The sequence below is a fragment of the Littorina saxatilis genome, linkage group LG9 (assembly GCF_037325665.1).
Source record: "Littorina saxatilis isolate snail1 linkage group LG9, US_GU_Lsax_2.0, whole genome shotgun sequence".
NCBI classification, from domain to species: Eukaryota; Metazoa; Mollusca; class Gastropoda; order Littorinimorpha; family Littorinidae; genus Littorina; species Littorina saxatilis.
The window spans coordinates 7,151,016-7,173,594 of record NC_090253.1 but is presented as its reverse complement, the minus strand read 5'-3'; the positions used below and the strand labels follow the sequence as shown (position 1 = coordinate 7,173,594).

Below are 22,579 nucleotides of genomic sequence, written 5' to 3'. Positions count from 1 at the left end.
GCACTGATCTAAATTGTCAAGAACAGGCGCTTGCATTTGGATGTGTCCAATGATAGTAGGTTTGGTTGTGATCAATCAGAATAATGTAGGAATAAAAATGTATGACAGTTTAGTATGATGACATGTAATTCACATATGCTGAAATATGATATTATACATCATGTAATATTATTATGGCTGTTGCCATGACCATGAAACCCAACAAAGGTTTAATGTAATGTAATTCAAAATACCAAAACCGAGCACCTATTAATCTCGTCTTTGCGCGTGAAGATTGAGGCCGTCTGCCAGTAGCGGTTAGGTCATACAGTGGAACCCCTCTCTAGCGACCTTTAAAATGTTGACAAAAATCGGTCCTTGTGGAGGGGGGTCCTTACAGAGGGAGGGGGGCGGAGTCAGGGGGCCACAAAGAAAGTCAGATTTAAAAAAAAAAGAAAACAGAGAAGTTTGAGTTGCTGACGACCGTTCCCTCTGAAAGCAAACTGCTTCGATTTCATGTTTGTCCTTGGTGTCCACCAGTTCTGGTGCATGTACTACCCTGGCCAAGTTTCCTCTCAAGACATCAAAGAGACCGCCCCAGTATACTCTACAGCCTCTGGGCGAACCACCTCTCATAGCTAAAACTGGGTCAATGACCCCTGGGAAGAAGGTCAGTGTCTATAAAATTTTACTCCTAGGCCTGCGGCCAGGGGGGGGGGGGGGAGTATACCGGTACCATTTGAGAATCAGACCAAATGAGAATTGAACCATTTGAGAACATCCTTTTTTTTCAATCACTACATCGAAGGCCTGCGGCCCGGGGTTCACATGGGTTGGTTTGTTTGTTTGTTTCAAACCCACACCCATATACACACATTTCCCATTTAAACCATTTGTCGGCCCCCTGTCGATATTTATCGACTAAGTTCCTTGTCTTTCTTGTATTTTGTTTCTGAATGTTTGAACGTTGGCAGTCTATCTGTCTTTGGATTTCAGCGAATCTCAGAAGTAATATTTGAGGTCAGATGTTTTTCTTTGGGGTCACTTAGCTATGATATGACTGAAGGTGCCACCGAAAACAAAAATGCAAAGAACCGATCAGTGAATACATGCAACCCGAACGAACAGAGAGACGGACAGACGGACAAACAGAACGACAGAGAGGCAGAGAGACTGACTATAATATACATAATTATGATTGTTCATAGTTCCTCATCTACGTGATACATTTCTATAATATCCACGAGCTCCACACACACACACACACACGCACACACACGCACACATACACCGCACACACACTGCACACACACTGCACACACACACACACACACACACACACACACTCACACAACACACACACACACACACACACACACACACACACACACACACACTACGTCAGCTATTTAAATGTCACACACGAAAGTTGCTTAGCAGTAAACGTATAAACAGAAAGTAAAACTAGCAGTTCTCGGAAACATTGCGTAAAGTTCAACACTTTATCTCTGCGGTGGTGTAAATATAACGCAACGTGATTCATAACGGAAAAGCGAACCAATCCGAGAACCAATCAACGCAGGCCTCTGCCATATTGGTTTGTCTACAGGTACGACGCAATTTACTTTTCATTCTGCCGTCTCTTTTCTCTAGCTCTCAGACCGGTAAGTTGCTTCTCATATCCAATCTCTTCGATGCTTTTAACATTGACCTTACCATCTAACACTTTTTATCCGCCTCGTTTCTCTGGCTGTGTGACAGGTTAGTTTTTTCGGTAATCTTGAACCGTTTAGCGTGTTAAATTCATAGCTCAGAATCCAGTGAGATTACCGTTTTTTCTCATATCGAATCTATTCAATGCTTAAAATAATATATTGTCTTTGGTATCTAATATTTGAAACATTTCAAGCTTTTGCGATGTGTTGTCTGTTGGAGGATGCAACTTATTTTTATTTGCCGTCTCGTTTCTCTGGCTATGTAACAGGTAAGCTGTTCCGTACGTCATATGCATTGCATGGTTAAAGCTTTAAAAGACTTCAGACTTAAGTTTTAATACGTAAAACATTCCTGAAATAATACACGAACCTACAAAAACAGGACATGTTTGGTTGCACTTATTGTTGTGCCTTTCTTTGTTAAGTTTTGTTGTTGATATTTCGACCCTTACACAGGTTACTTTATCCAAGGTCGGTCGGGGTTGTGTTGACACTATTTAATTTTGACTTAGCAGCGTATAACAAGACCTGTTTGCGAATGTTTTCTGGTTAGTGCATGGCCGAAGGGGAAACAGCGACTCTCGAAAAATGGCGCTTCCAGTTTTCAAGGTCCCTGAACTACTAATCGATATCGCTCATTGCCAACTGGATGGAAGCCAAATCTGCTCTAAATATAACGTGGGAGTTTTGCACTGCTAGATATAGAGACGGCTGACATCCAGTCGCTGGGTAAAAGACGTTGGGTATAATTTATTTTTAGCAATTGAGCTGACTGAACCTTGTTATCTTGAACTTCGGGAATTCCCAGTGCAAAGATAAACTGGATCACTGCCAAACTATTACGTAATCATACAATCGATGTACTGCTATTCGATAATATCCATACACCTATTCAGTGAAACCTTTGTTTGAATTATTATTTTATTATTAATATTATTGTATTATTTGTCTGTAAAAAAAATAATCATTGCATCAGTGGCGGATCAGTTAGGGGCGGGAGGGGGGCGTAGGTCGGCCCCCCTCTGACGTCATTTCTGAAAAAGGATTTTTTTTCTTGGATAGATTTATTTGTCTAATTTCCTTCTTTCTTTATTTCATTCTTGTTGTCTTCCTTATATGCTGGCTGTGCCGGTGTTTACTGAACAAATCTTTTTTTTTTTAATATCTCATTATTTATTAATTGCTTTTTTTTAACGTTGCTTGTCTATCTATTGTGCAGGTACACACGTACGTTTCTGAGCAGCGCACAAGCGATTAAAACCGATTGTCCAGACAAAGCGTCACCATGGTGTCATTCTTTCACTACACAAGCGTCAGTGGATTGCAAGAGATCATCTCCTCTGGTCAAATAGATGAAAGCTCCCATGGCAACAACCACGCCCACTTTGGGGAAGGTAAGCAAGACGCTCTGTGTTTTTATGGTAACCATGGTCGACACTTTCTTGTACTCATCGTTGTCATCATCGTCGTCATGATCATCATTGTCACCATCATCAGCTGCAGCAGTACATTCACCACCACCACCACCACCTTATTCTTGTTCAACTTTCGTGTTGTTGTTGTTTTTGTTTTTGTTGTTGCTGTTGTTGTTGTTTGTGAAGGCGTAAATCGTTAGCAGTACAACAAAAACGCGGTTACTGTGTGTACCTTTTCATTCATTCATTCGTTCAGTCAGTCAGTCAGTAAAAATGTCAGTAAAGCAATCGGTCAGTTTGTCCATCAGTCATGTAATGTGCGTGTCGCAATTGTGTAATGGAAGTAAATGATATTTCTGTGATCTGTGAACCATAACCCATCATTCTCACGCAGAAGTTTTAGACTTGCTGCCTGGCTCTAGAGCTAAGAAAATTCTTCTTTTTTTTCACAATTTAAAACGCACAAAGATGTTGACCTGTATCACAATTTGACACGTGATAAAAACAACCGAAGTTGTGTTCTATTTTATGCCGCTTTACTCCTATATCGCACGGTGTCTTCTGCCGTAGTTTCTAAAATTCAATGATGGCTTTTGAAAACAAAAAATCACCCTCATCTATCCACTTGGACACAATCATGCAACAATCAACAGACTGAATAATAATATTTCCTGTGCCGAGTAGGAATTTTGCTTGTGTTGACTTAATTGTCTTCATATGCATAGATTGAAAAAAAATGTCAATGACGACATTAATCTAGTGTGGCGGTGGAGCCATTTTTAAAAAAGTTAGTTTTATATAAAGTGTAATGTTTGAAGGTTCAAGACTGCCATGGCATGCAGAGCTGTTGTGCTATCGCTGGCTCCAACCTTGAAAAGAATGTAAACAAGGCCGATAGCTGATGCAAGGGAGATAATCTCACTTTCGGTTTCTGCTTCGGTCGGCTATTTTGGATGATCCCGACGTTGCCTATCAGTAAAGAAGGCTAATGATGTGACTAATCAAAAACATCTAGAGTAGGAACACTGTTACATTAGCAAAGGCAGGACACTCTCCACAAAAAGCAGTCAGGATGTTGACTTGTGGTATGGGTCCAATTGAAAGAATCCCACGAAAGAGCCGGGATACATGATCGCTTACACGAAAAGGCCTCTACCTTTAAAGCTGAACATCCGTCCAGGACAAAAGCCTTGTTTAGACCCCAGTCACACATAGACGCCGCTTCTACTACGATAGAAAAGTGTCCGAGAGCGTGGCCAATCGTGAGCCAAACGTGGGAGAATCTCCATGAGTGTGGTTTGGTCTGTGTGGGATCTGCTAGGTCGGGACACTACACCCTCTCCCCACACCTATTTTGAACTGCACAAAACAAGCGTAGCCGGGTCTTGGCACAATACACTATTTTGTGATGTATTTTTTTCTTAATTTGCCATGTGCTGGATTTTGACGGCGATATGCCCCGATTTGATACCTTTTTTCAGATCGGAGTGATCGGCATGGTCTTTGTGAGGGCGTAGAGCTGTGTGACGGGGGTCTTGACTTGTTGTAGTAGAAGACCACAGAGCTAAATGTAGAGTTGCTAGCGACACCGGGTGTAGTCCAGACACTAAAACAATCGCAGCTACATCTGTCGCGCTCGCATACCAGCCGATGTTGGCCTTTAAACTAACTGTGCACTGCCCATTGACATTACCATCCTAATCTTCATTATTATGAGTTGACTATCCGCGCCTCCATACGGTTTAAATGGGTTTAAATAATGCTGTGCGTCTAGGGAATATTACTGTTCTATGTTCGTACGTGATATCTTGTATGTTGTAATGCTGTGATACACCAAACCCGAGTTTCTTGTCTTGAGATAATAACGTTTTCTATGTCTATACCCACGTATGTTGGTGCAGGTACCTACGGGACGTCACTCTCTCCGGACGAAGGCCGGGGGGAAATCGCCCGCAACAACTGGGGTCGGCACGGCAAGTACTACATCAGGAACGGCAAGATGGCGAGGGCAATTGAGGTGAAAATCCCCAGGAATAAAGTCAAGAAACACAAACGTAGCGGCCGTGACATCCTTGTCCACAGAGGACCCGTCAAGCTCAGCGACTATCCCGGGTGGGTAGAATGGAAAGTACCTAAAGAAGACTATTCTGACTACTTCTCTGATTCTGACGAGGACAGTGATGATAGTGATTGATAATACCAGGTCTGTCGACTGGATTCTTGACTACCCCGGGTGAGTAGAATGGGTGAAAATCCCCAGGAATAAAGTCAAGAAAAAGAAACGTAGTGGCCGTGACATCCTTGTCCACAGAAGACCCGTCAAGCTCAGCGACTACCCCGGGTGGGTAGAATGAAAAGTACCTAAAGAAGACTATTCTGACTACTTCTCCAATTCTGACGAGGACAGTGATGATAGTGATTGATAATACCAGGTCTGCCGACTGGATTATTTTTGGATGTAAAAGAACGATTCAGCGATAAGTGATTCTTATACATTAGTAGCACTTTATGAATAATCTTGTTTCTGCGCTGTAAATAACTCAAGACTCTTGCTTGTCTTTAGTTCACCTGCAACTCTTTCTTAGTAAATAAATGGAGTTTTGTCTACAACGGCTTGTCATATCGTTCAGAATTCGTGTCAGCTGTATCCCCTAGATTTCGGAGAAGGGTTGCTTCTCTTCTATAATAGACTTTTTATTTATATATGATTTATTGTTGGTTGTTTTCTTTTCGTAGAGAACAAAAGAGTACTAGGGTCGGTCGGGGAACCGGGAAGTATGACTTTTTAATAACGCGTTAGCTGAATCTTATTTGCTGTATGTAATTCATGTTAAACTGTGATATCGTTCTGAAATCTGTCATTTTTTTTAGGGGAGGGGTGAGGGGTGTCAGGAGAGGTGTCTGTACGTGCTTGCGTGCATCTATGTCTCTCTCTAGCTCTGTCTCTCTATATATATCTCTCTATATATACATATACATATATATATATATATATATATATATATATATATGTGTGTGTGTGTGTGTGTGTGTGTGTGTGTGTGTGTGTGTGTGTGTGTGTGTGTGTGTGTCTCAGTAGTGACTACGCACTCTTCAAAAGTCTGTCCAGATATGAAATGATAATTACAGCCATATTCTTCCCACTCATGCTTCTTCCTGTACGCCTTTATATCACTGGCTGGATCGTACAGTATACCGCACTCCATTGTGTAGCTCGTATAACAATTAAACAGTGGAAAAAAGAGTTTGTCGTGTCCTGCCGCCTTTTGTTGTGTGTGTGTATGTGTGTGTATATATGTGTTAGTGTGTGTGGGGGGGGGGGAGGCTGCGTGTTTGTTAATGTATGTGTGATAGGGTGAAGCAAATAGTCTCCCTTGTTACTCGAACATACGAAGATACAAAATGGGTAGCAATGTACTGTGTGGCAGCTCGCTTTCCCCCTGAGAAAAAACCCCGAATTTCCATGAGTTTAACCTCACCGGACTATATGAAATCTTATCCTTATCTTTATCTTATACAAATGCACACATCTGCACACACATCCAAACACGTACACATGCACCCATATCCGTACCATCACACAACAACGCATGAACTTATGTCAAAAAGAGTTTAATCGTGAGAGATAATTTTCCACCACAAAGAGTCAACACTTTATTCAGGGAACAGTGTGGCTGGTCGCATGGGGCCGGAAGTAGGCGGTGACAGGAGCGTTGCTATGGGAACCGCAGTGTGTCCAGTAGTAACGGGCACGGTCAAAGCACTCCTCTTCCACCGTCCCTGCGCATATCAAAGCAGCATGGTTTATACCGGGTACTTAACAGATGATGCAGTTCTAAATCATTAGAAAAAGTAAAGTAATGTTAGTGATGAATCAGGAATGTTGGAGCTAGCATTGTATAAAACACAATCTAAACAAAATAAGCAATCTTAGTTTTAAATTGACTGAACTAATGGGTAGTGTTACCTTCACATAGAAACCCTAAACCAACCTGTTTCACGGTTGGTCGCACCCCAGGCATCAAAGAAGTAACCCTCAAGGTCACAGTGAGCTGGACATGACCTGACCTTGACCCAACAGCCCGCTCCTGCCGTTCTCTTTGCTCCTACGCAACAATCCAGGGTCAGGATGAATCAGGAAAGCATCAACAAACATAAATGTGACCCTCCACCACGGATTGAGTCCCATGTCACCTTTGCATGATTTATATATTTTTACATTTTCCTAAAGAGTTTGTTATGCTCTATGCAGTGGTGAAACCCGTTTTAGAAAAGAGCGAAAACTGTTTGAGTTATAAGCCTGTGACTAAGGTGATCGACCCTCACACTGTTACCAGACACTCCCCGGACTTATATTAAGCCTAGGGAAGAACCGCGCGAGGTGACATGCGACTCATTTCGTGGTGGAGGGTCACAAATGGTAAGATACTGGAAAGTTTCAATTTAAAAAAAAAGACATTCACAAATGGTTTTCTTAGTTGACAGAAGGACAATAAATAAAGTGAAAACTTATCTCAGCAAGTGTTAATTGAGTCTATGCCAAGATGGTCAGAGCCATCATTGAGGCACCGACAATCAAACAAGTGCAATTTCTTGGAGTAAACACTTGTTTTTTTAATTGTCAGAACCACGCCGTCTAACGTTAACAGTCATTTTAGTGTATATTTTGCGAAACATAAAGGTTTGCACGCACTGACATGATTTGAAAAACACACCTCGCAATAGTTGACGTTTATGTCTCTCCTAATTGTTCAATATCGTCATACTGATGCTGATGATCCATTCTTTCTAGCTTCACAATTATTTGTATATCTTTTTCGCATTTATCAAAAACAGTGACAGCATTCTAAGTATACATTAAATGTTTGAATGGGCTACATCTTCTATCGTTTCATTTTCAGAATAGAACCATGGCTTCATTTGCGTATTAGTCTCACTAGACGAACTCTGGATAATTACTCGGTTTGTTTTGTATGGGTTGGGAAAGAGTGAATGCTCTCCCTTTTGTTGTTTCACACGTACTCCTTGTTCACGTATTTCATAAACACTCCTCGCTCAAAACTGGTTTATAACCTCACGTTGGAAAGCTTGCCTCAACAAAAGCATGAGTATTTACTTTTGTACAACCCATAGAAACCCGACAGAGTAATTTCCGGAGTTCGTTTTATTCAGACTAACACGCAAAGGAAGTCATGGCCAATTTCAGAACATCGTCCATTCGTCCAATTATTTAATTGCTTCTTTAGAAGAGTGTGTACTCACATCAGCATTAGCCTTATTTCAACTGACACATAATATCAGGGACGGATCACAACATTTTTAAGGGGTGGTTTCCAAATTTCTTTTAGGGACAGATCGACGACGCGAAGCGCCCTCCCCCCGAAAAATGATGATTAAAAACAAGGAAAATGGAGAATCTGGTGCAACCTCAGCCGACAAATTACCCAAGTACCTTCCAAAATCGTCATTTTGAAGACTAAGGCCGGCTCCTAGGGGGGTCCGGGGGCATGCCTACCCGGAACCTTTTGATAAAAACAAGGAAAATAAAGCAATCTGGTGCAATCTGTGCCATCATTATTTATTTATTTTCAAATGTATTTTGTTTAAATAAAACACTTGTACTTCATCTCTTTTTTTGGCTGGGGGGGAGGGGGTCCGGAAAACCCGGAAACCCCCCTGGACCCGCCCCTGCATATTTTACCTGTGGATCCAAAGATGCTGGTGATAGGCCGATCAGCAGGAGAACCACAGTGACGCCATTGTCTGGCAGCCCGCCCCAGACAGTTCTTTTCGTTGACTGTGCCGTTTTCCGCGCGTTCCGAGAAGTAGTCGTGTATAATACGACCAGCTACGGCAGGGCGGCATCCGTAATCGGCAAAGTAACACCCTCTCGCTGCAAACGTCATGGCGCCTTTGGTGGAAGAACATAGAGAAAGACAAGCAATGATACAGCCTACATATAGGGTGTCTGAGAGCACCTCCGTACGGAGGGATTCTGCGGGCATCGCAGCAAAAAGAAAGAGGGACATTTTTCTCGGACTCTAGACAGTAACGCAAGGTATCTAGACTGGATACGTGAGGAAAAAGACAGACATGGTTGTTAAAACGTACCTGCTTCCTCTGGTAAAACAACGTGAAAGTTAGCAAAGATACACCATTGCTATCACGTGGTACAAGTCTATCCTTCCACTTAGACATATGCCAGCAATCAACAGCTTGGCTTCTTTCTGTAATGTTCTATGTTTTCTTTTGGGGGTATATATGTGACCCTCCACCACGGAATAAGTCGCATGTCACCTTTGCATGATTTTCATATTTTTACATTTTTCTAACAAGTTTTGTATGCTCTATCCAGTGGTGAAAACCGTTTTAGAAAAGAGCGAAAACTGTTTGAGTTATAAGCCTGTGACTAAGGTGACCCTCCCACTGTTACCAGACACTCCCCGGACTTATATTAAAGGCATATGTACGCGCTCCCGTGTTTACAAAGTGTAGTTTGCCCATAATCGATGTCAAACGCACCATAAGACCATATAATGACGATATGTTACCATGCGCGGACCATAATACATGCATTACAGCTTGTTCTAGCCTCTGAAAAAGTGAGGATGTCAACAAAGCCGCGGTGTTAGCTCCCTTGCATCAACGTTACATGTGTTGCCAAATCTATAAATAGGACGATCCAGATCAAAATGAAAATTAACATATCTCAACATTGAAGGGGTCCTAGACCACAATATTTTGCAGGGAACTTAATTTAGCATGTCTCCAGCTGTTGGTAAAGCAATTAGCGTGTATAGTCATCGAGTACATATGCCTTTAAGCCTAGCGCAGAACCGCGCGAGGTGACATGCGACTCATTTCGTGGTGGAGGGTCACATATATCCGTATAGGTAATGCAGTATTTTGCAATATTGTTCGATTAGTGTTGACATATTTAACCTCTGTTTCGTGTCTGTTTGCAATTGTTTGTTTTAGTTGTTATCATTTTATGTCTTAGATTAAGCAGGGACAGATTGTACTACTAGGCGTCCTAAAAGCTCCATCCTTGTTCGTTCGTTCGTTCGTTCTGTTCAGGTTGGGACTGTGTTGCTGAATCCATTTCGTCACTGGTGCCTGTGCTAGCTTTCAAATGCATCTGCATGTCAGAGACAATTAACAATTAAGAGAACGGATATGGGACTTTTTCAAAAAATGCATAAAAAACCTGTCTTTTGACTTTAAAATTTTATAAATTCAAAAATGTTCATCCTACTTATCTGAAAATTGGAAGTGCTTAAGTTCAATGTCCTCCGGACCTTAAAGTATACTCATTTGCCCGTTTTATTGTATTTTTCTGTTAATTATAGTAAGTTATCATGTGTAAAGGGGGGTCAAAATGCATGTCCCTTCGACATTAGCAAAATTTCACACCTCTGTAAAACGCACAGACAAATTTTTTTATCATTTTGTTTGTTGGTTTATGTTTATCCCGTCATTATCTCAAGATAACAAAAACAAAATATCGATACAATCAGTAGTTTTGTTCTCCCAATTTTTGAAAAGTAAAAATTGCATGTCCAAGAGGTTTTGGTCCTTGCAGTTACCAGGAACCAAAATACGCAATAAAAACGGAATGCTCCCTGCTTTTCAAATGTGGTTTTCTTTACAAAAGAGTTCCAAGACGCGGAAAGCTGTGTGCAATCAGGTGGGTACATTGGATCACTTTTAGGCAATGAAATATGATTTTCATCAGTCAAGGTGAAGGATGTTTAGCTTAACAGTTATGTGCAGTTACTGGGGTTTTCCATTACACTAATTAACAAAAACATTTTGAATAATTTGCATTTTAATCGCCCATAGATTTACTTTCACATGGCGTCAAGGACGCCATCTTTTTTTGATGACAGGGAGTGATTATTATTTGAAAATAACGAATTCGTCTGTGCAGTTACTTTCTGTGCAGTTACCTGCCAGAGAAGTAACTGCATGGACCTATTTAGTAACTGCACCGAGACATCATGGTAACTGCACTGAAATGCTTGTAGATTGCATACCATTTTTATTCTATATTCTGTATTATGGACAGCCAATTATACAAAAGGGATGGAAAACCAACCAGCATAAATATAGGTATTATATAGAGTCTTATTCAAAATAAAGTAATTTACTTTACTCATGAACTGCTACAAGTTTCCTGGTAACTGCACTGACGAGTCAGGTAACTGTACAGATCTATTATAGTAACTGCAGAGAATTTGTCAAAATATGTTATTCATTTATTTTACTTTTTTTTTCAAGTGACAAAAAATACACCCTTGTTGTTGTAAGGATACGGTGCCACATTATTATGGTGGTGATGTTCCAAGTGAAAAGACAGTGGTGAATCATATTTTTCAATAAAGGTTTTACAAAGACAGTGGCAACGAAGATTTTCAAAGACAGTGATGACTCATTTTATGTTCCAATGAAGGTTTCTAAATAGAGTGGTGAATTATTTTATGTTCTAAGTGAAAAGACACTTGATTTAATCAGGCATGAAAATTCTCCGTATTTTCCGTATTTTCCGTATTTTTGAAAAAAATAAACCGTATTTTTTTTTAATTTCCGTATTTTTCCTTTTTTTTTTTTTTTTTTAATTTTTTTTTTTTTTTTTTTATTTTTTTTCTCCTAGTCATAGTTATAGTAAAATAGTTTTGGGGCCATGTTTGAATCCAATTTTAAGGCTCAGATAGCCCCAGATTGCACCAAATTGCACCCTTGAAAAAAAAAATTTCCGGGGGAGCATGCCCCCGGACCCCCCTAGAAGTCTTGGCGCTTCGCGCCTGCGAAACTTGGCGCTACGCGCCTGCAAAACTTGGCGCTACGCGCCTTCGAATTTTTTTTTCAGTATTTTTTTTTTTTTCAGTTTTCATGCCTGTTTAATGTTAAAGAATCAGTTGTTCCATTTCATGTTTTTTTTACAACTGATAGTGGGGCTCGTATGTTGCAGACGCACTCATAAATCATTCACATCTTGCAACAAACATCATACTTTGTGGTATTGTTCCTTATAATTATTTAAGGGATTTCAGATACAGAGCCACTTCAGAAATCGTTTTTTTTGTCTTTGATAGGGAATAAAAGGCTGCATTTACAGCAGACGAAATTCGTACCAAAAGCGCTCAGCAGTAAATATTCCCAACTCAGCAAATGTAAAATTCAATGGTTTACCATGCACCAGAAGTTGTCTGCTGATAACACATGCATGACATAAATACACTTATGGGTATTTTTGTGTTCTGGTATTTAATTTGATCGTTTTTAGAATTTTATATATCCGCAGCATGAAAATTCAAGATGGCGGCCTCCGCAACATTGCGTGTTTTGATTTGAGCGAAAACAACGTTTCTGAAGGTAAGTTTTCAAGAATACGCATCCATTCACCAATGTGACATCATTTTACTGTTTAATTCTCCCCTGGGGTCTGTTATTCATCGGGTGAAGCGCTGAAATGCAGAGTAATCTTGCAATAGCTCATCAAGCTGGATTGTGATGCTGATAGATCTAGATCTATCTGTTGATTACAAGTAAGGAAATCATGATCGCCACGCTGGTGATTTTAAACAGATTAAACGAACTTTGAATAAAAGGCGAGGAGAAAGAGATTGTTCATGGTATGATAAATGATTAGTCCTGCCTACGTTAAGGACTTCCATAAGGTGGGGAGGGGTAGAGTCAAAAACTGAGTGAGGGTAGGCCAGATAGTAGGATGACCAGCTGGAGATAAAAACACTCCACTCCCCATGTCTTTACAGTGTTGTGATCAAACTTTCAAAGACGGTAGGTAACAGACAAAAGCATACAGTGTATGCTAATCAAATGAGATAAGTGGTTTTGAAAAATGAAGAGGTACCGCTCTTTGAGTTTTACAATTTTGGTTTGTTGCTTGTTTCTCATCCTTTTGCTTATTTTAAGTTGACCGTGCATTGGTGTGAATTTTATTTTTACAGGATATATATACAAGACACCACATGCCGGTTCCTGGGAACAAGCGTTCTGCATTTATTCCGGTGCCACAGAAGGGAGCCGATTTCACTAGTACTACTGTATCAAGGTTTGTTACCTAATACATCTAAACAGTAAGATTTTTTTATTTGTATTAATTGGAACATGTTTGCACATCATTTGTAAGCGACCTCTGTGAATTTGATGGGTTTAACGTACGAACCCTCACTATGGTCAACATTCTGTTAGCGACTGTTTGAAGCGAATAAATGTAGCGGTCAGAAAGATTCCAGAATCAGTTGGGTCACTGGAAACTGTGTTTGTTTGTTTTTTAACCTGAAACAGTAAGAATTATACGAATTCATGAAATACAATTTTCTTTCATTTTGGTCTGTTGTGTGAAGACTTGCTAACCCGGCTTTGACCGACTCTCTGAGATAGTAAACATTATTCAAATACATTCAAATAAAAATGTCACTTTTCATCTTTTGTGTGAAGGGTACCACAGGCTGCAGATTTCCTGCACCATGGATGTAGAGGAGGCCAGACAGTCTGCTTCTCATTCCAGCTGTGTTGCGTTTTTTTCTGCTCGTGAAGTGTATCGCCACATTGCCAAAGCCATTGGCCAAGAGAAGTCACCCTGTCTGCCCATTTTGCATAGCCTTACAGGCTGTGACACTATATCGTTCTTCAATGGTATTGGGGAATCAGAAGGCTTGGGAAGTATGGCAAGCATTTGAAGACGTCACTCAAACTTTCTTCAGGTTGTCTGCTCCTCTTTGTAAGCTGAGTACCACTGACAGGGCAGCACAAGAGCTTTTTGGTGTACATTTGTAGGACAAAACCAGCAACGTACTGGGTGTAAACAGTGCTAGACGGTACCTCTTCAGTAAAAAGAGCTGCCAAATTGACCATAATCCCCTTACAAGTGAGGTGCTGCTGCAGGACATGAGATTGAGAAGAGCCATCTACCTATTAGACTTCCAAACTCTGTGGGCTGGCAGTTCAAGGCTGGAAAGTGGGAGTCATTCTGGACGAGCTTTCAAGAGGTATCCAGCGTGTGCCGAGAACTCATGAGGTGTGCCTGCAAGAAGAGCTGTACAACAAAACGCTGCAAATGCTGCTAAGAAGGACTGCAGAGCACAGCTCTCTGCAAATGTGCTTGCATGCCTGTGAAAACTGTCAGCATCTAAACTGTGCAAAAATATTATTGCACCCATTTTCATACCCCAACTCAAACTTTTATTCCTGTGTCATTTTATTCAAACTGTCTATGCCATTAAAGGCTCGCATCTTCGCTATCTGGCACATTTTTTTTTAACATCATCATTTACGCCGTCAAAATAAGGATACCCTTGACGTGACAAAGAGATGTGACAAAAACTTCGGGTACCTTTTAAAAAGCCGACGACAATTCCTGAGGCACAACTGGGTCACTGTTGTATACGAAGAGAAAGTCAACTTGATTATCCATCCAGAACAGGTTGTTTTATTTCGCCATCTTGCATATTTCTAGTGTTGTGCCATTGTACCTACTGATGTATGTGTCGATCTCACGGATGAGATGTTTATGTGTCAAATTTGAGGGATACCCAAGTCAACTAAAATCCATGTATTTTAGCAATGACCAAGTGGGTTGCGTTGAAACTTTCAGGAATGTGTGTCTACGCACGAGGCGTAGTTCAACCGTTTGAGTACACTTTCAAATCTTCACGAAATAATATTTTAAAAACTGCCACAGGTTTGTTGACTTACATCCCACATATTTTTGACTTCGCATGTATATATGACAGATGGTTGTTTCAAGTACTGCCAAAGTTTCTTTTGAGTATAGACACTTGCCGGAATGTGCTAGTTGTGTAAACACATGAGAACAAACAACGTTTTCGAAATACAGCGATTATGAATTTTAGTCGACTTTTGAGTTGATACATTACATTTTTATCAGTTTTATTTTGGGGGTACCCTTATTTGGGCGGCGGTCAAATAACCCATGTAAAGGCCACCTTTTATCTTAAAAGTGTTCCAGTTAGCCAAGTTGAGTGCCCTCAATAGCATACATTGAATATAACAGCACAGGAATGAATGTTTTCGTTTTGGTATGAACATTGGTGCAATATATTTATTTTTGCACAGTTTAGGTAATCCACAAATTCTTCAACCCTGCCACCCACACCGTCCAATCATTCTCTGCACCAACATTACATGTATTGTTTTGTTTAAAAATGTGTTTGTGTTAGTTTCTATTGCAAGAGAATGTCTTGTAGCATCAAAAATGCCTAAATACCCTTTTATTGGCGGCCATTTTGAAAATTGTAAAAAAAAACTACTGATTTCTTAATTTTTTCACGGTGGCTCTGTATCAGGTTTTGTTAAGCAAAAGCAAATGTCCATTTACGCCAAATTTGCTGTTAATCACATGAAGTGAAATATGCCTAACATACCCAACCGTTTACACTGGCGGCCATTTTGAAAAATTGTTTAAAAACTACCCATTTTTTATTTTTCGCGATGGCTCTGTATCAGGTTTTGTTAAGCATATAAAACTCTTCATATTTGCTTAATTTGGTGTTTGTTGCATGATTTGAATGATTTTGCAACATAGGAGCCCCACTATGACTCAGTTAATTAAATACGCTAGACAAAATGGGCCAAAGAAAGAGCCTATACTTTTTTTTTCTGTTTCCCCATTATCCTGCCACAGCCTTGCCCTCCCCTCCCTGCCTAACCACCATTCTCCTCAACTCCAATTTGGTTCAATAAAATCTTGTCGATTGAGCGTTAACTGTTGACTCGTATGTTTATCTTCATGTGGAATAAATTATGCATAATATATGGTATGCTATTGGTTCTGTTTCACACAAGCACAACAATATAAAACAAGAAGGGCAAAGCCCATACGACTCACATGCTTGACCTTGACATGACCTTGACCTTCAGGGTCAAGGTCAAATAACTAAACCTAGCAATGACATCATACACTAAGAACTGCTTTACACATTTTTCCTACCAAAATACATGTGACCTTGACCCAAGGTCAAGGTCATCCAAGGTCATGCAACACAAAGCTGTTAATTCAAGACATAGGAAATACAATGGTGCTTATTGGCTCTTTCTACCATGAGATATGGTCACTTTTAGTGGTTCACTACCTTATTTTGGTCACATTTCATAAGGGTCAAAGTGACCTTGACCTTGATCATATGTGACCAAATGTGTCTCATGATGAAAGCATAACATGTGCCCCACATAATTTTTAAGTTTGAAACAGTTATCTTCCATAGTTCAGGGTCAAGGTCACTTCAAAATATGTATACAATCCAACTTTGAAGAGCTCCTGTGACCTTGACCTTGAAGCAAGGTAAACCAAACTGGTATCAAAAGATGGGGCTTACTTTGCCCTATATATCATATATAGGTGAGGTATTCAATCTCAAAAACTTCAGAGAAAATGGGAAAAATAGCTGGTTTTTTGACAACATTTATGGCCCCTGCGACCTTGACCTTGAAGCAAATTCAAGATGCTATGTATGTTTTTTGGGGCCTTGTCATCATACACCATCTTGCCAAATTTGGTACTGATAGACTGAATAGTGTCCAAGAAATATCCAACGTTAAAGTTTTCCGGACGGACGGGGGGGACGGACTGACGGACGACTCGGGTGAGTACATAGACTCACTTTTGCTTCGCATGTGAGTCAAAAATCGTTTTACATACCAGGCCAATTATCGAAAACATTTTACTGATATATAAAATTCATTTCCACAACAAAAATAACCCTTTGTTTTCTAGTAACACAGTGTCTTTTACTAGAAAATGTCTGTGCTGTTACCAGATGTCCATGCAGTTTCCTATGATTGAAGAAAATGCAATTTAAAAAACAATCTGTCAAGTCAAGACCACAAAACAATATACAGTGCTCTGAAAACAGCAACAAATATAGTTAAGACATATAAAATGATAGTTTTTAACGTATGTCTGTGTTTTTTGCTCGAATGGGGTTGATGCGAAAACAAAGGGTCCGTGCAGTTACCGAATGTCCCTGTTGTTACCAAGCATAAAAGTAAAGCTATATTTAAAATAATTTATCAAATTCAGTCAATTGTGGTATAAGTTGAAAGGTTTCAACAACTTTCAAATGATCATATGTATATTTTGGCAGCAAACAGATCAGTTTGGACATTGCTTCATTTACATGCATTTGATAATGACAATTTTGCACTATTACAATTTTGTTTTAATTTGGATTAAATAATTGCATTAATAATCATACATTTTGGTATCCATTCTTTAGCACTGGGTTTGCATAGCATTTGCTATATGAAAACTTGCCTTTTGGAAAACAATTATGTAGGAAAAATAAAACTTGTTCATGGTAACTGCACAGACATTTTTATAAATGTAGTGGATATTTTTTTATTTTTAGATACATTTGCAGTTGTTATTAAGCTCGCAAATTTTGGCACAAGATAGACGAAAGGATGTTTAATAACTTTGCCTGATAAAATTTTGAAATTTTTGATGTTGGATATTTCCGTTTTGTCCGTCTGAAATCTATGCATTTTTTGAAAAAGTCCCATATATGCAACTGACATATCTAAAGGTTATAAAGAAATAATTAAAAAAACAATCAGAAAAAGCACAGATCTTTGAGTTGGAAGATTTAAAGGGCCGAGCCCAAAATAAACTTGTATTACTTCTACACTCAAAGCAGGGCATTGCACTTGTCTGCTTTAATATCTACCACACCTGTAGGCCCGTAGATAGCTGTAGCTTTGGCACTGTCCGTTTCTCCGCACCATTTCCACTGCTGTGCTGCACGTGCCAAGCATCCTTCCTCTGTCCCGTTCTGTGTGCCCAGGTCGTCCTTGTGAGTTCCGTTAGCTTGGGGGTGGTCCTTGCAGTTCTCGGTGATTAACCAGCACCCTGAGTACAGGAACAATGAACGGGGGTTTGCTCGACACAATCTGCCATTATTACCATTTCAGTGATCATCCATTACCCTGGGTACAGCAGCAATACAATGAGTTTTGCTTGAGACAATTTGCGCTCATTACCAGTTCAGTTTCGTCTCACGTTTATAAATATTCGTTCTTTAGCAGACATATTTCGTACTGTCGTTAGGTTTTTTTTCCTCGAAAAACAAACCCGTGGGGTACTTTTGAGTACTTTACTGTGTGCATAATGCGCAGGACTTGACAGTGTTTCACGAACAATGCAATCTGGTTTGCATCTGTGCAATGCTCACTGTCGAAATGTCATCATTTTAACAACATTAAAACATTGTATAGACAAAATCCTGTGCATGCACCTTCCTCAGGGATGTCTGGATACAGGTGGTTGGGGGCGGTACCGTCAGGCAGGTAGGACACACCCGGGGTGGATGTTGCGGGGGCCACGGTTGAGTAGTCACAGGGAGGAGGCGACGGTGACGTTGGCTCGATAGGACTGTGCTTGTGGACTGAGGAGAAAGCAAGAGGGTGAGCTTAAAACATGTTAAATCCGCTGTTTACTTCCTATCTTAATTGTCTTGTTTAAGATATCTAAAGGCGTTTTCTTACAAAGACAACTGTCCTGATGAATTCAAAGAAAAACAAAGCATGTTTTTTTCTTTTCTTATTCTATGACTTTGATAGAGAAAATAAGTAAGTGTGTGTGTGTGTGTGTGTGTGTGTGTGTGTCTGTCTGTCTGTCTGTGGTCGCCATACCTCAGAGATGGCAAAAGATAAGCACAAGATATTTTGCATGCACACTGCCCTGGACCCACAAATGTGCACCTGGGTTTTAGTTTCTCCAGACATTGTTTCCTTCCTCGGATAATTACCCTCCCCATCTATCAATACAGTCTATATAGTGCAAGGGAGGTAAGTCTTAAGTGTCTTAAATAAGATTGGCAACAGTAAGGTGTGGTTTTTTCTAGTCAAGTAGCTGTCGAAGTCACAGAATGAAACTGAGCGCAATGCCATTTTTCAGCAAGACCGTATACTCGTAGCATCGTCAGTCCACCGCTCATGGCAAAGGCAGTGAAATTGACAAGAAGAGCGGGGTAGTAGTTGCGCTAAGAAGGATAGCACGCTTTTCTGTACCTCTCTTTGTTTTAACTTTCTGAGCGTGTTTTTAATCCAAACATATCATATCTATATGTTTTTGGAATCAGGAACCGAAAAGGAATAAGATGAAAGTGTTTTTAAATTGATTTGGACAATTTAATTTTGATAATAATTGTTATATATTTAATTTTCAGAGCTTGTTTTTAATCCGAATATAACATATTTATATGTTTTTGGAATCAGCAAACGATGGAGAATAAGATAAACGTAAATTTGGATCGTTTTATAAATTTGTATTTTTTTTTTACAATTTTCAGATTTTTAATGACCAAAGTCATTAATTAATTTTTAAGCCACCAAGCTGAAATGCAATACCGAAGTCCGGGCTTCGTCGAAGATTACTTGACCAAAATTTCAACCAATTTGGTTGAAAAATGAGGGCGTGACAGTGCCGCCTCAACTTTCACGAAAAGCCGGATATGACGTCATCAAAGACATTTATCAAAAAAATTAAAAAAACCTTCGGGGATTTCATACCCAGGAACTCTCATGTCAAATTTCATAAAGATCGGTCCAGTAGTTTAGTCTGAATCGCTCTACACACACACACACACAGACAGACAGACAGACAGACAGACGCACATACACCACGACCCTCGTTTCGATTCCCCCTCGATGTAAAAATATTTAGTCAAAACTTGACTAAATATAAAAAATGTTCACCAAATCCAAAAACCTGACCTTTGAGGTTGCTGGAATCTTGCGTAGTGACGCTTGGCTGAGCTCTGTGCGGGGTCCGCATCGGTCAGTTCTAGCGGCCCGCTACGAGCCAATCAAAGGAAGGCGCATGCAATCACACAAACTGCCCAGAGAAGTTTTTTTTGTTGTTGTTGCTTTTAGTCAGGGGATTGAATGACATTAAAAATAAAATAACAGAAAACGAGTCGCTTAAAGCAATATCAAAACAGTTAGACAATCTGTCCGCCTCAACAGTAACTAAACTAAAAGCCTTCACTAAGACTGAGACTGTGTCCTGGCTGACCGAAACCCGTCAACCGAGACGGCGCTATCTCAGTCGATATCATTGTACTACATAACATAGTCATAGGGAACATAATTTGCAATAAACGGGGTTTCGTTTTTGCTTTGTTAGCTTAATGTCGATTCATACATAACATATCCAAATAATTTTGGATTCAGGAAAAAAAAGAATTGAACCACTTTTGTATCTATGAATGCAATTTGATTTAATAAAGCAACAAGTTGGTTCACAAATTGTTTAATCAATTGTTTAAGCTTTCAAACTGAAACTCAATTCCATAGTCCGGACCAGTTTCAAGAATATTTGACCAAAATGTTGATCAATTTGATTTTTTTGTCAAATGCGGTCGCCACCGTTCCGCCTCAACTTTTTCAACCTCAACATGACGTTATCAAAGACTTTTACTTAAAACTGAGAAAAACATCTCGGTATATTATCTGAAGAAATGTTCATGCAGAGTTCATGAAGATCTGTCTGGTGGTATTCTTGGTATCGCTCGATCTACACACACACGCACGCTCTCTATCAGCTAATTTATTTACTCGTGCATTCTTTGTTTGTTTGTGTGTTGGTTGGTTGGTTGGTTGGTTGGTTTGTTGGTTTGTTTGTTTGTGTGTTGGTTGGTTGGTTGCTTAGTTAGTTGGTTTGTTAGTTTCCTTGTTTGTTTGTTTGTTTGTTTTTGTTTGTTTATCGATATATTGATTTATTCCTTGATTCCTTTTTTGTCTGCGTTATGTTTCGATAATCGCGCAGACTTAATTTTAAGCAACACTTGTTCAGTCATGAATCAAAATCAGTGGTTTTAATAGGAACTATTCTTGTTCGGTATTCATCGAGGCAAGAAGCAAAACGCTTTTATTATATAAAAAAAAATGTAATTCGTTTCTGTTGTTAATTTGCTTGTTTGTGTACGTTTCTGTTTGTTAGTTTTCTACAAGAAGAAATGTTTGCATGTGAATAAGGCCCAGGGGTGAATTTTGGGTAAGGCCCGATGTTTTAAAGCTTGAAACTCTGAATTCAGTTGGCCAGATGATACAATGATGCATTTACGCAAGTTTCTGTTGGAACAGTTGAAGCATGTTTAAATGGCAGGCGCTTGCGTGTGGAAGACAAGTGAGTGACGGCAGCAGATTAATTTTCCTCTTGTTCCGATATCTCTTAAATTTCACCCCAAACAATTTGCTTTTCCTTCAGGTAGAGCTTACTTTTTACATTTAGTCAAGTTTTGACTAAATGTTTTAACATAGAGGGAGGAATCGAGACGAGGGTCGTGGTGTATGTGTGTGTGTGTGTGTGTGTGTGTGTGTGTGTGTGTGTGTGTGTGTGTGTGTGTGTGTGTGTGTGTCTGTGTGTGTGTGTGTCTGTGTGTGTGTGTGTAGAGCGATTCAGAGTAAACTACTGGACCGATCTGTATGACATTTTTCATGAGAGTTCCTGGGTGTTACGAATGGGTTTTATAAATTTACTTATGATGTACTCACAAATCACTCATACTCTCTATTCCAGGTTCGACCTCACTCATAACAATAATCAAGAAGGGAAAAACAGTTTAACAATTTACTTTCGTCCTTTGCATCCAAATACTACACAATACATGCACATACATCCAATGCCAACACGCAAACTATTCAACTATCAATTCTGGTCACACAACCTATCAATTATCTAACTGGCCTTTACTCGCACACACATGCATACTCCACTTTCTCACGTTACCACATTTGAGTCTTCCATGATGATGACGACGACGACGAATGACACAGGGTAAAGATGAAGACGATGTGCATAATGGCGATAATCAGGTTAACAGGACCAATTGTAGACGACAGAGATGAAGACGGTGACAGTAGACATGCTGGTATGACGAGCGACACTGGATAGACGTAGATGCTATGTTACAGTCATGCTCTCATGCTCTCCGCTGCCGAAGGAGACTATGGCGGTGGGGGTTGCCGGATTCATACTTCCTCGGTTCCTCCCTTTTGTCTCACTTCGGCAAGTCATTCACTCTATATAACTTCCATCCGTCCTCTGTGACAATTCAGGTAAAAGTGACCGGGACAGGTCACCCGTCCACCAGTTGGGGTGGATTCACAAACACTTCACGTGCAATGTGACAAGACAAAAATCCGTGGGTGTTCAGGCAGGGCCGGACTACCGGGGGGGTTATGGGGGTTGCGCAACCCCCCCCCCCCCCCCTAGCCTAAACATGTACCTCACTTATTTAAAAAAATGTTATTATTGTTTATTTTATGCGGTTTCATGCAAGGAGCGACCATTTTCCTATCTCAGAATATGACCTTCCCATCAGCTTCAGGGGGCTTCGCCCCCTGACCCCCACAAGGACCTCTGCCCCTTGACTCCGCCAGGGGGAACATCTTCTGTACCACCACTGGCACCACACCACACAC

General features: G+C 40.1%; 2 protein-coding genes across 2 annotated transcripts; one reads left to right on the top strand and one right to left on the bottom strand.

The window, feature by feature from the left end:
- Positions 1 to 1,575: 1,575 nt before the first annotated feature.
- Positions 1,576 to 5,689, top strand: LOC138975165 (uncharacterized). The gene is made up of 3 exons (XM_070347828.1): positions 1,576 to 1,643; positions 2,914 to 3,088; positions 5,011 to 5,689. Exons 2-3 carry the CDS (start codon positions 2,980 to 2,982, stop codon positions 5,301 to 5,303), a joined length of 402 nt encoding a protein of 133 aa, XP_070203929.1. The 5' UTR covers positions 1,576 to 1,643; positions 2,914 to 2,979; the 3' UTR covers positions 5,304 to 5,689.
- Positions 5,690 to 6,705: 1,016 nt separating this feature from the next.
- LOC138975181 (uncharacterized) lies at positions 6,706 to 20,708 on the bottom strand. Its single transcript, XM_070347840.1, has 6 exons — positions 19,868 to 20,708; positions 18,388 to 18,537; positions 17,826 to 18,002; positions 8,811 to 9,020; positions 7,102 to 7,215; positions 6,706 to 6,889 (listed from the first exon to the last, which is right to left on the bottom strand). Exons 1-6 carry the CDS (start codon positions 19,926 to 19,928, stop codon positions 6,768 to 6,770), a joined length of 834 nt encoding a protein of 277 aa, XP_070203941.1. The 5' UTR covers positions 19,929 to 20,708; the 3' UTR covers positions 6,706 to 6,767.
- Between the last annotated feature and the right edge of the window lie 1,871 nt (positions 20,709 to 22,579).